Here is a 13,477-nt window from a genome sequence, read left to right as displayed (position 1 = left end):
AACAGTGGCAGATGAATGGGAGTAGTAATCTCATTAAAAATCATCCTGACATTTAGGTAGCATTTGAGAATGCAGTGCAGTAAAATGTTGGGTGCAAAGATGAATAAAAATAGCATTTCTCATGGTGTGCCCAAGGAGCATGTGTGACCTCTGATATGCCTGTGAGTCACTCAGTGTGTACCACACTTCATATCCCTGATATATGCAAGGAAAGGATGTGCCACATCCATGTTTATTAGACAGTGAGCTGAGATGTGAGGAAGGGCATTTATCTCACTGAAGTTCATCTGTCTGCCTGTCTCCTTCTCACCAGTCACCTGGGCTGCCCTTGCAGGGGAGGAGGGATGTCCCAGAGGCTGAGCATTCCTGATTAGCATGGCTGCCAGGTACACCAGAGGCTGCTGTGTCACCACATGGGGATAGTGGTGCTCAGTGAGCTTGGCATGGCTGCTCTGTCCCATGTTAGCACCATCCCTTGTGGAGGAATTGCCTAAATTCCAGTCCCAGGGGAGTCCTGTCTTCCAGCAGGGCACAGGAGCTGCTGCTGGGGATCCCTGGTGTTGTGCCAGGACAGCAGCACCCACAGCCCTTCCTGTGCTGCTGAAGGTCAGGGTCCAGCTCACAGCTCTTCCAGCAGGGGGAAAATGGGTGGCACTCCATGAAAACCTTCTTGGTAAGCTGCTCCTCGTGCTGTTGGGAAGCCTGAGTTGCAGAGGCAGATAAAAGTCACTCAGGCTTGCAGAGCAGCGTGGTCAGAGGCTCTAGCCTGACCCAGGCTCTGACAGACAAGTTCATCCAGCATGAGACAGGCTGGAGGCACTCATGGACCTCTTTGTTCTCAGCTTTTTTATCTCTTCATGTCTCATCTCCCTTCCTTCCCCCAGTGGACTGAGATGAAAGTTGTGTGCACCCCTCTGCAATCTGCCTCAGAAATCCAATTTAAATACCTCATCTTGGAGCATATGGGAGGGTTGAGCCATTGAACCTCTTCCACTGGAGGGTTACAGTCCCAGAGCTTTTTTTGTCTTGTTTCTGGGATTATGGATGTTCAAATCTGAGATTGAACACTTAAACTTTTATGGGAAAGGCTGGTAGAACTTAATGTGCACTTTGGTTTTCAGCAGATTTTGCTCAATGTGGAACTGAGTTTTGCCATCTTGCTGCAATATAATACTCCAATAAATAAATGCAGTAGAATCCCATTTAATTTGTATGAATTGCACCCCCTAAAATCCTCTAGGCTATTTGAACAGATTACAAGCCAAACCCCAGAGTTTTCCCCCAATTTTCCAGCTGTGTAAATCCATCCTTGGATATTAAAAAAAGACTAAGTCTCATTATATATTTTCTGTCCTGTATCATGACCAATTTACTAGAAAAATCAAAGATCTGGTTCTTGGAATGTTGTAACTAATAAGTGTTTTCTTAATCATATCTTAATCCTCAAAAGCAGGAGATAACTCTCAAAATCAGAGCTGCCTGCAGGTTTCTCAGTGAACTGAAATACCTGATAGAGCTTCACTAAATCTATCTCCAGGAACAGGGATTAGAAGGCAGCTGACAATTTTCATTAATGATGTAGGATGAGGGAGAAATCCAATTTACACTGCCTGTATTGGTAGTTGTGATGATTGAAATGTGGTTTTATTTTTGCCTTTATCACATGTACATGGAAAAGAAGAAATACCTAGCAGAGGTTCCATTTTTTTGAAGCGTCACTCATCTGAGCCATCTCCGGTGTAAAAAATGAAGTTGCTGTTACAGAAACCATACAAAACCATTGTCAGGGCTTATATGAAATACTGTTGTGTCCTAATAATAACTTCTAGCTGAAAAATCTTGGCATCCTGCAGCTTAGGAAAGGGTTTTAAAATTCACCTTCAGTTTTTGGGCAACAGGCAAAACATGTGGCTCTGTTTAGGAGCTATTTTCGTTAAAGCTTGACAATACAGGATGATAAAATACAGCTGCATTGTTTAAACTTTCAATTTAATTTCTGGTTTGGGTCCAAGCTGTTTCATCAATATGGCGCCATTCATTTCAAAACAAAGCCCTTGGAAGGGTCTCCATTCCCCCACCATTGATCAAGAGGGTGTTAAAATGTAGAGCCTAATTATATTCCTAGCCTGTTTGGAATTCCAAAATTGGATTTTTATAACTGTCAAATTTGCAATCAGGGTAACTTTCCGTGACAATTAGTCAGAATTATTAGTGCTTTTCTTGCCAGGGAGTTATAAGTAATGGTGGTGGCTCACTTTTCAAGGCTCAGTAAGTGTCAAAGGCAACATATATCTTACAGAAGAACCATTTGACTGCAAAATTGTCTGCACTGAGCTGCACCCGAGCCTCTACTACTGTTACAGTCATTTTTATCAGTCCTCTAGGGCTGAGTTGTGGCTACAGCCTCTACTGCAGGCTCTGCACATGGAATTAACCACTGGCTTCTGCCTTGCTGCAAGATGGGACTCAGGAAATTGTGACATGAGGAAATTCAGCCTTGAGTATTTCACTCAAGCTTACCTCAGCGAGGGCTGGGACTCAAAAAGCTGCTGGTTTTGGTCAATTATTGCTTTGAATATTTAAAATGAGCCGTGCAGAAACATCTGTACAACCTGTCTGAGGAAGGCTAAACCTCTCAGCCTGATACCTGACTGGCAGCTAAAGCTCCTGCCTGTGTGTGAGGCTGGCTTTGTGCTAAACTAGAGATGTTTGCCCAGGTGGGAATTCCTTCTTGGTGCAGCTCTACAAGTGTGATACAAAATATTCAAGGGGACAAAATAAAGAAAAAAACAGGTACAACAACAAGCAAAGGCAAACCCAAAGCCATTAAAGCTGAGGTATCCAGCCCATTCTGTACTTTTCAGACCCCTGGTTCCTCAGCCTGAATGCTGGTGCATGAGGGCATTTGCTCACAGGAGAGCAAAAACTGGCAGAAAAGAGCAAACACTGACTCTTGCTTAAAGTGCAACATCAATTTTGGAGGCATCTGTTCAAGATGCTGATGACCTTCTGCTGATATCAACAGATTTTTGTCATCAGCTTCAAGCTTTAGATGGAGCAGTAACTGTGAGAGCAGCCTGGCCATGGCAGGCAGAGACCACATCTCCATCCTTAAATGAGCCCCAAATCTTCCCTCCATGTGCCTGCTGCTCCTCCCACCCTGCTCTGCCCTCTCCCACTGCCACCAGTGGAACAGAACGTGGTTTAAGGAATTGATCTCCTTGAAAAATGATCAGTTACTATTTCCATACTGGATTGCTTTTCATCTTTCTCCTTCCTAACTGGCAGTGTCCCTCCATGAGGTGCAGACACTCATTCTAGAAGCAGAGGTGGCAGCTCAAACCAGTTAAACTTAAGCACAAGTGCTGATGCCAAACTGGTGCCAACCTATCCCCTCTGATTTTCCCCAGGCAGCCAGAGCCTGCCTTTTTCTCTTAGGACATAATTTTTTCCTCTTAGAACAATTTTTTTTTCCTTAGAACAACTCTTGTTCTCTTAGAACACCTGGAACATCTCCGTGTCCACTGACATATATTTACCTGGACAGTCATGTGATTGTTTTTGACAAAAAGATCTGGAATTTAGCTTTATTGACACAGGTTCCAAGTTGCTCATACCCCTAATCCTGCAGAACGTTTGCTCTGGAAGAAAGAGGGATTGTACTCAATTTTGCTTAATTAAATCAACCTAAACTAATTGTCAGCTAATAAAATAGTGTTGGTCAGCTCATAAAACAGAAATGAAGATTAAAAGAGCAGTTGCCATGAACAGGTGGTAACTCTGTTTCCAAGTTAGACCACATTACTCTCTGGCACAGAATCTCTGAGAATACCTCATATTCCAGTTTTTTTTTAAAAAAATGTTTATGAAACTTATAAAATATAGAGCTCATTTTATAACCAATTTTCTATCTCACCTGCCAAGAGCAGTGGGGGTTGAGCCAGCACAAGGCGGATGCAGAGTTTTAGGCAGATGTCCAGAAATGGATTCTCTGCACAGGGCTGTGGAATACATTTCTACCTTGGACTGGCCTTTCTGTTGCAATTCTGGAGATTTAGTTTTTTTCTTTCTTGTTGCTATTACAGAAAAGACCCAGTAAACATTTTTTCAATGTCATTGATCTTGACCTGACACTGTTGTGCAAAGGGAGAAACTTTCTGTTCTTGCTGTGGATGCTGTTTAACTCAAGATGGATCTTGAGTTAGTTAACAGGATCCCTCTGGATTTGGCCTTTAGTATTTTTGTTGACTCTGCAGATCTTGCAGAAGGCATTAAACATTTATCTAATTTCATCTGGAAAGGACTAAACTGGAATCTTTCTCTGCTTCTCAAAGTAGAAGCAGAACTCGGTGGTTTGAAGTTGTTGTTAATGGTTGAATGATGAAAGAAAATTTATTGCATAGTGATTATTCTATTATTTGGATAAGAGTGAACACCATGTGGTTTTGAGCATTTTGTTATGGTAATGTGGATGCTCTGTAGTGGTGCAGGACTTCCAGCACCAAAAAGACTTCCCATTTTCTGTGAGACCCATTTCTAAAAATCTCATGCAGGATGTGCTTGGTCCTCAAACGTGAAAGAAGAATAATTTTGTTCCCCTTCACTCAGGATCAATGTGCTGCCTTGCTGCAGCTCCTCAGGCTGCACTGACAGTCTCAGAGCAAAGGGGAAGCTTCTGCCAGGCTTGGGGTTAAAATGTGAAGCTTGATTCTTGTTTCTCTGCACTCCTCCTGCAGCTGATGTGTCCTTCCCTGGATGGAGGGCAGCTGTTGTGGCCAAGGGTAACCAGATTTTGGGCTCTTTGAGACTTGGCTGTGCTGGTAGCTGACCTGGGGAAGGGAGGAGGAGGATGTGAGGTGAAGGATACGAGTCTGCCCTTCTGGCTGTCCTGGGAAGATTAAACTAGCTGTGAAGATTCCCCACACTGGCAATCCTGTGAGGGTCCTGGGGTCAGGTCCTGCTGAGACAGGATTTCTTTAAGGGAAAGGGAATAAGATAGTGCTGGACTTATTTTTGGGCAGTATTCTGTTCATCCACATGTCCCAGAAAACATCTGCAGCAGTCAAGTCTCTATTTATTTTCCTTAAATTATAGGTTTAGGGAGAATGTCACACTGACTGTGGGACTGGCCTGGGCCCATTATCACTGCTTGTGTGCTTTAAAGCTTGAGTGACACAGCAGAGCTGGAGGAAAGCTAAAGCATCACCCTCCAAAGAAAAGTGTGTGGGCTTTAGTGACTCTGTGAGGGTCCTCAGGGACTCCAGACATTGTCCAGACTTGCACTGGTGTAATGCACCAGCATCTCCTGTTCCTCCCAGTGAGGATGAGTAGGACTGGGAGAAGTTGGCTGCTCAGCTCCCCAGGCCGTTGCACAAAACCATCCAGGACCCCAAACTAACAAAAACCACATTCATAGCAATTATCTGATCTTGTTTGGTTGGTTTTAATGTGATGCTTCTAGACACTGGTACAACAAACACACTCTTGTAAAGTCTTGTAACAGTTGTTTGCAGTTAGTATCTTCAAGATGGTTTTATGTGTGCTGATCATGACTAATATCCATCACTTCAGTGGGACTGTCACCCTCTGCTGCTGGGGAAAGTTTTTCCTACTAAGACAATTATTTTCTCAGCTTGTTTAGCATTTTTCATTTTATTACCCTTTTATTCACAAAACACAGATACTGATTTGCTCATATATTTCCAGATGAAATTGTTTTGTGGTTCACAGATTTAAATAATTAGGTCTTCACAGACCTCAGACTGGTTAAAAAGGCAGTTGGAGTCATCATCTCTGGTTTTACACTTGGAAACAGAAGAATTCTGTAGAGGGAAGGTGACCAAACCAGCTGAGAGGCTGGGGGAAGACACCCCCTCTGAAGTGTACTCTGATTTCCTGAGCATTAGGAGATGTTGCTGTGCCCATACTGCTGAAGGCCTTCCCCCACCTTTATTCCATCTCTTCTTGTCACAAACATCATTTTTAGCACGTGCACCAGCTGCTGGAAAGATGCTGGATTCTTCTCCCCATGGCTCAGCCCACAGCAGCAGCTGCTCTCCCTCCTTGCACCTGGGACCGTTTTTCCCCATTGTGAGTGATGGAAGCAGTGACTGCTGTTACCCCAAAAAACCACCCCAGATCCAAACCCTGCCCCTTTGTCACTGAGCTAGAGTGGGTGCTGCAGCCTGTGTCCTTCAGGGGGTTGTGTTCCTTGGAAGCATCACCTGCAGAGGAGGCAGGGGCTGTTGTGGGGCTGTGCCAGCCCTGGGGAGGGTGGTGTGTGCTGGCCATGCTGGGGGTGCTGCTGGCACAGGGGCAGTGGAGGCACTTCCATTGCAGCTGAGTGAGCTTTTCCTGTTGTGATAATTGATAAAAATTTGTGTTAATCATAGAAGTTTTGAAGTTTGTATACAGAATACTTAGGTGAGGCGTGGACCTAGATAAATGAAAATATATGATTAAATCATTCTGTTTTAAATCTTCCTGTTAAGAATATTATATTTTCTAAATAAGTTGTATCTACTACCAGCTTTCCAATAGTCCAATAGATATTGCAAGCTCAGACTTCCTGCCTTTCTTCAATCAATGCTGTCTATCTATAAAGCCCAGACTTCCCAGTTTCTGCCAGTTTTATCTACCAAGCCTGGATGGTTATCTATGAGACTGACTGTCACCCAGAGACTTTACAGGGATGTTTATTTCGGCCAACACTGCTTACCTGGCAAAATTATGACAGCAAAAACTCAAAAATTATTAATTACAACGAGAGACCATACTATAAAGAGAAGGTTGGATGGAGTGTGGAGTGGGCAGTGACCCCTCACATTCCCCAGCAATGCATTGCTCTGTCTATATAATATAAAGCAATCTAAATTTGGCTGAATATCGAGACCTTTTGTTTCTCATTTAGGGTTAGACACAGGGTTTGAGGGTTTGCACAGAGCAGTGATAACTCCTTGTCTCCCCCCGCAGGTTCCTCTGGCCGCCAGCTCGGCTCCTTCCCCGGCCAGGACCGTAAGTGGGACCGCGGGCACCCGAGGGCACAGCCCGAGCCAGGCTCAGCTCCGGGGAGAGGGGCTGTGCCAGCCAGGCTGCCCTGTGCTTCTGGGGAAAAGCTTCTGGGAGGGGGGTCTGCTCTTTGCCTCAGTTTCCCTCAAGAATCTGGAAAAGGGAGCAGGGAATGGGAGCTTGTCTCTGGGGCTGCTGCCTGGTGAGCAGCTGGGAAGGGCCATCCTGCTTTCACTTCGCTGCTTTTTGCTTGGGTCTGCCTGAGAGAGCACACCAGGCTCCTGGGGCTGTCTCAGGGTACTTCTGCTGCCCTTGCCATTAAACTCGTGCCTCTCTTTGCCCCAGCCTGCTCATGCTTCTCATCAGTCTTTTGGGGTGCTGAGGAGAGCCAGGAAGCGGGGAGCACTCAGAGGGAGGGTGGCTGTGTCCTTATCTCCAGCTGCAGGCTCTCCTGTGAGGAGAGAGGTTCCTGAGCCCCTGCCATCCAGCAGCCTGCTGTCTCCTCGGTCTGACTGTGTTGGAACTGCCTCCCCTGAGAAAACCAAACTGGTTTTAAAGGCTGAAAGTGAATGAAAGCTCGTTTGTTGTTTGCTGGTGCATGAGCTGTGTGTCTCCAAACTGAAGTTAAAAAGTCACTTGAGACTTCTCTGGTGCAGATGCAAAAGCCCAGCCCAGGTTTTAAATTCTAAAATGAATCTCCAGAGATGGTTAATCAATGAAAAGCAGGAATTCACCTGGGAGTCTTTGTGCCTGATGGCCACATGCAGGTTTTGTGGCAGCTCTTAAGCAGCACATGAGTTATCCCAGGTGCTGGGCAGTGAAGGCAGTGCTGTCACAGGGCATGAGGAGCTCTCACTGCTCTGCACCTCTGCTCTGCTTGCTGGGCACAGCAGAAAAATCCATGTCCCACAGCCCAGGAGCTCCTAGGAAGCCTCAGATTAGGACAAGCCCCAGCCTTGTGTCCCACCCTCCATGGAGTTGTGCTTCCTGCTGTAGCTGCACTTCATCTCTGTGTGTCACAGGGTGTCACAGGGTGTCACAGAACATGCTGCTGATTCCTCATGGGATGGTTGGTCAGGCTGGAGTTGGCCCTGGCTCCCAGCACAGCTGAAGGAGTGGGAAGCAGCCAAGCAGGGCAGAGAGGGCAGCCTGGGAAGGATCTGTGTCAAATCTGCATCCCTTGGGTGGGACCCTAAAGATGCCCAACACTATTCCCAGTGCTCACTATGGAGACTAGAGAAAGTTTGGAGTGTGTAACAGCTTCCTTGAAATTCTTAATTCTTATTGTACTAGGAAAAAAAATCACTGTCTGAATAGAGAAGCCAGCCCCAATCCTTCTGGGAAGGAAGGATCCTCCAATTCTTGTTTCTGTCCTTATTCCCTTTCCCACTCTCTGCCATGGTTTGGGATGCTGTTGCTGATTCCCCTTGGGCATGTCCTGGCACACAAATGCACTTCTTACCACAGTGACCCTCATGTTGGAGCTGCCTTGTGGAGGAACTGATGACATGAACAAGGACACAAGGGAAAGCACTGTGTCAGCACAAGTTATATCTACATTTTCTGCAGTCCTTATTATTGGCCCTGCCACAGACCACTCTTAGTTCTGGATTGTCTTTTTAAAGTGGTGACTTGTTTCCTTGGCCTGAAACTTTGTGCTTCAGTCTCTCCCTTGGTGGCTGTGCCCTTTTCAACATCTGTCCTGTTGGGTATTCAGAGAGAGCACACCACAGCCCTCAGAGGGGCAAGATATTAAATCATTTTAAAATGAGGTTTACTCCACTGTGCACTTTCACACCCTTTTAGGGTTTCATCCAGGCAAAATCTAGTGATGCTGTTATTCTGCTAATGTGACAGCAGCCTAGAGGATATGGGCTGTGTGTTTGTGATGGTTGTTTAGATGCTCTGAACACCTTTCCTACAGACACAGGCTGAGAGAGCTGGGGTTGTTCAGCCTGGAGAAGACTCCAAGGAGACCTTAGAGCCCCTTCCAGTGCTTAAACAGGGCTTTTAAAAAGGAAGGAGAGAGACTTTTTATACAGGCAGGTGGTGACAGAACAAGGGACAATGGTTTTATACTCAAAGAGGGGAGGTTTAGATTAGATAGAAAGGATAGGTAGGAAGAAATTGCTCCCAGTGAGGGTGGGCAGGCCCTGATACAGTTTGCCCAGAGCAGCTGTGGCTGCCCCTGGATCCCTGGAACTGTTTAAGGACAGGTTGGACAGGGCTTGGAGTGACCTGGGATAGTGGAAGGTGTCCCTGCCATGGCAGGGGAGTGGAACTGGATAATCTTGAAGTTCCCTTCCAACACAAACCATTCTATCCTTCTATGATTTATAGCTTGGTTGGATTTTCAGGGTTTTTTTGTGGAAGGAATCCTCCTTGACAATCTGGCCTGGGGTTCCTCTTGTTGCCCAATGTTAGAAGGTTTCCTTCCTGGGCTTGATTTTAGTAATTCAGCTTCCAAATGATACTCTGCTTTTAGGATGTGGGCTAAACCCTTTGGCAGTGTGGGGCCAGACAGCAGTTCAGAGACAGTATTGCCTGGATGTGGTTATGGGCTTTTTCCACACCCTGGTGATCTGCATCTCAATCACATCTGGGATTGTCACTTCAGGCAAGGTGGGCAGGTAAGAACAGTGTTGTGTTTACTACTGGGAGCTTCCAGAGGTGTGAGCTGCTGCTGTATTTCTCAAAGGCACAGGAAGGTCTCTGTCTTTCCTTTCATGCTGCAGTGTTCCTCCTGGGCTCCTAAGCACTGCAGCACAGAGATCTGCAGATGCTTCTGGCTGCACTCAGGCACCTCCAGCCCTTCCCAAGGTGCTGTCTCTGCCTGGCCTTTGCTATTGGCTGTTTCTGAGGCTTCAGCCCATTAGAAACTTTAGTTTCAGGGAGTGAAGTGGAATTTAAACTATCTGAATATAGTCCTTTGTGTCAAATCAAATGATTTGTTAAAGTGAGGCCAGATTTGTGGGGAGAATCAATCTTTTTTATTAGATCAACTGATGTGGAAAAAGCAGACAAACTTTCAGGCATATTAACCCTTCTGCTTGCCTGAATGAAGAGACCTGTGTGCCAGGGGAGCTGTGCTTTAGGCTGTGCCTTCGCTCTGACTGTTCCTCAACAGTCTTGTTCTGAATACAGGCATGGGTGGTATTTTGGGGTGTGCTTGTACACTTTTTGGGGAGAAAGGCTCATCTCCCTCTGTGTTTGGACACTAGATGCTCCTACAGAACAAATAATGGGCTCTGCTCTGCAGCTGACTCATTGTGCAAGTCTGGGGCTAATTACTGAGTCCCTCTGTGCCTCGATTTCCATCTGTAACATGTCACAGATGCCCACCATTCATAAATCGCTTTCAGATTTCCAGATGAGGTGCTGTGTAAGTGTAGAACAGCATTAGTTTATGCATATTGTGCTGGAGGATAACACAAACCACATGCAGCAGAGGAGCCTCACAGATGTATCTCCTTCCACAAAAAGGCAAGGCCTGGGCTGATGATTTAGCACAGCACTAATTGGACTAAAACAGGAGATTGCTTTTGTACTGATGCAATTGTCACCATTAAAGTCCTCATTTACCAATGGCTCTTGGAGGTAGCCCAGAGCTTCTCCAGTGAGGAGAGCTGCAGTGCCTTGCCTTTGGAAGCACAGCAATTTCCAGCACCTCTGGAAAGGGACTGGCCCATGGTGGGAATGTGCATCTTGCCTGGCCTCCAGCTGCACTTAGCACGTTTTCTGCTGGCATTTCCTGATCTGCAAGCAGAGGCATTTCCAGTGCCATTCCTGGGTGTTGCACAGGCAGGAATCCCCATTTGTTGATAAGAAAAGCTGTTCCCATGGCTGTGGGTGAGCGAGAGCCTGGCAGCTGTTCAGCATTAAGTCAGTTCTCAAAGTTTAAAGGATTTGTGGGCTGTGATGGTTTGGGTTCAGGCAATTAACTCTGGTGGAGTGTCTGAAAGTGTCTTGCAGACACATTTCATGGAGAAGGATGAACTTAAACAGTTAAGAGCTTTGATTTGATTAAGTGCCCTCAAGTTTCTGTATTATGCTGTTGGGGCTAAACTCTCAGTGGGTACCAAACCTAGGAGCCCCCTAACTGCAGAATTATGGTTATTGCATCCCATTACAATCTGGGCCTGTGCTTGTTTTAAAGTGCCAAAATCACCCCTGTTGCCAGCAGCATCACGTGGCAGCAGGCACCAGTGACTGTGCATTGGCTTCTAAAGCCTGAGCTGTGTCATTTTAAAGCCCTGCTTGGAGCTTTTTTGCCAGTGTATTGTTGTCTGGTGCTCAGAAGTGACTATTGATGGTGGGGCTGGAGGTGGCTCTGGAGGCATCCAGTTCCTTCTTGGTGTATTGCAGGCAAATTGCACCATTCTGGGTTTGTCCATTCCTCATCAGTGCTCAGAGGGAAGGTCAAAATTCATAAAATTCCACAGCTGTAAGAGTAACATAATATTGGGGCAGGGTGTGTGGGGTGACAGGCGTGGGAGAGGAGATTGGCTGGCACCAGCCTTACTCAGGGCTTGCCACGTTCCAGGAGAAACCTCCCCAGATACTGGGCCTCCATTCATGGGTCTCAACTTGCCACTTAAGGCATTTTTAAGGAGAGTTTCAGGGTGGAATCATCTAGAACCTCAAAATGAAGCTCCTCAAGCTGCCACCAATATGAGTCTCCTAGGGGACACACTGTGCTGCTCCTTGTTGGGTCCATGTCACAGGTCAGAGAAAGTGCAAAAAGGCAGATGGTGATTAAAGGCTTGGTCCCATTAGAAAGTGAATAGATCCCCACATTTGGAAAGTGTTTAGTGAGTTTGGGATTAAAACAACAGAATGCAGAAATCCTGGAAAACATTTTGATTTTGAATATCCTTTGATTTTTCAGTCTAAAATTGAAAGCTTCTTTAGAAGAGTTAAAAATCTGAAGCTGGAATTGAAATGTGCCTGGCTAAGCCCAAGCAGATATTTCCTTTACTAATTTTTCTTCACCCAGAAGTTAACAAAGCAACAACAGAAAACAAACCCAAACAAAAAGTCCTTTGCACAGCTCTGTGCTCACTGCTAATGGGATGCAAGTGTCACACTGTGGAGACCAGAGGATGTGAGGGATTTGCTGGGAAACCCCAGCATCCCTGCGTGTCCTGGAGAGCAAAATCACAGCTGCAGGGAAGTGTGGAAAGGATTCCTGTCCTGCTGCTCAGGTCTGTCAGGAGCACTGCAGAGCCCAGGGGGATTGAGGTAAAGGCCAGCAAGGGGAAATGAGCAGCATTAGCAGAGTGGGGCCCTGGAGGGATGTGCTGTACCTGTATTTCAGCTCCCAAGGGCTCAGGGGTGTGGGGTGGGGCTCTGGGGGCAGTTCAGAGCCCCAGGGAGGGAGGGAGGCAGTGGGGGAGAATGGACAAACCATGGTGGGGTGAACCTGAGGCTGACTGGGAAATCAAACCTTTGCAAAAGTGCTCCTGCCAATAATTATAATAATAATAACAATCATCATCATCATCATTGTGCATGTGCTGGAGAAAGAATGTGCAAACACATTCACAAAACTATTTTGATGTTCAGGGAGCCAAATTCTTCTGCATGCTGACCATCCTTTTCAGTAGCATAAAGAGTTGTTTTCCTTATTGTTCTTTCAGCTGTTTTTTTGTCTTGGCTAAAGGAAGCCAGTGCTAAATGTTCTGGATGAGGAACAGCTAGAGCTTGACTGAGCATCCTGAATGTCACACATTTGTGGGTTACAGGGACTTTGTCCAACCCTAGAGTTGCCCTGCAGCTTTGCAGGCCCAAGCAATAAAACTCAAAGCAGGGGTAGAGTTTGAGGTCAGAAATCCCAACTGGAAACAAGGTGCATGTTTCCTCTCCAATGGTTAACTTTGGATGCAGTTCACTAAGGAAACCTTGCTTGTCTGGCTCTGGATGTCTTTATGAAACACAAACCCCAGCTCAGCACACGTTGTTTGGCTCGAGACTGTGAGAGATTCCCTGCCCTGTGTTACACAGGTGCAGAACCAATATTGGGAGAGTCCCTGCAGACTTCATGGTGAGCCTGATTCAAATGTTTCCTTTTGTCCTGTCTGCTTCCTTATTTCATGTTACACTGCACCATATTTTGACTGCATTTTCTCCCTGATTGCTTCTCCCAGCAGGGGAAAGCAGTCTGGTTTGTGAGGGATGTGAAGCCATCTCAATGTGAGATGAAGTTCTGAGTGCAGTGGAGTTTCTGTGCATTCTTCACTGGGGTCAGGTCCCATGAAGTTTCTCTCTGTGTCATAGAGCAGGGATTGAGGGAGAAATGAGTTTAGTTCAACGATGGAGGTATCAGACATGGATTTTGGCATGGTGAGGGCTGGACCAGCTGTAGGAGTGCTTTCCCCTGGGAAGGAGCCCCAGGCCCTGTGGACATTGTGCCCTCAGCTTCCTTGGCTGGAAAGTGTGTGGAATCCCTCTTTTAATTTGGGGATTTTAA

General features: G+C 46.2%; 1 protein-coding gene across 2 annotated transcripts in view; it reads left to right on the top strand.

The window, feature by feature from the left end:
- The window catches only part of COL26A1 (collagen type XXVI alpha 1 chain), a 165,893-nt gene that overhangs the window by 103,196 nt on the left and 49,220 nt on the right, over positions 1 to 13,477 (top strand). The window contains exon 4 of one of the 2 annotated variants that reach the window (XM_056506931.1): positions 6,973 to 7,014. The exons of the other annotated variant lie outside the window; for it this stretch is intronic. Coding sequence (XP_056362906.1) covers positions 6,973 to 7,014 — 42 coding nt within the window. The remainder of the gene's footprint in view (positions 1 to 6,972; positions 7,015 to 13,477) is intronic. 2 annotated transcript variants of the gene reach the window in all.

This window comes from Oenanthe melanoleuca, chromosome 19, assembly GCF_029582105.1.
Source record: "Oenanthe melanoleuca isolate GR-GAL-2019-014 chromosome 19, OMel1.0, whole genome shotgun sequence".
NCBI classification, from domain to species: Eukaryota; Metazoa; Chordata; class Aves; order Passeriformes; family Muscicapidae; genus Oenanthe; species Oenanthe melanoleuca.
The sequence above is the reverse complement of the archived record's forward strand: the minus strand, read 5'-3'. Positions and strand labels throughout refer to the sequence as shown.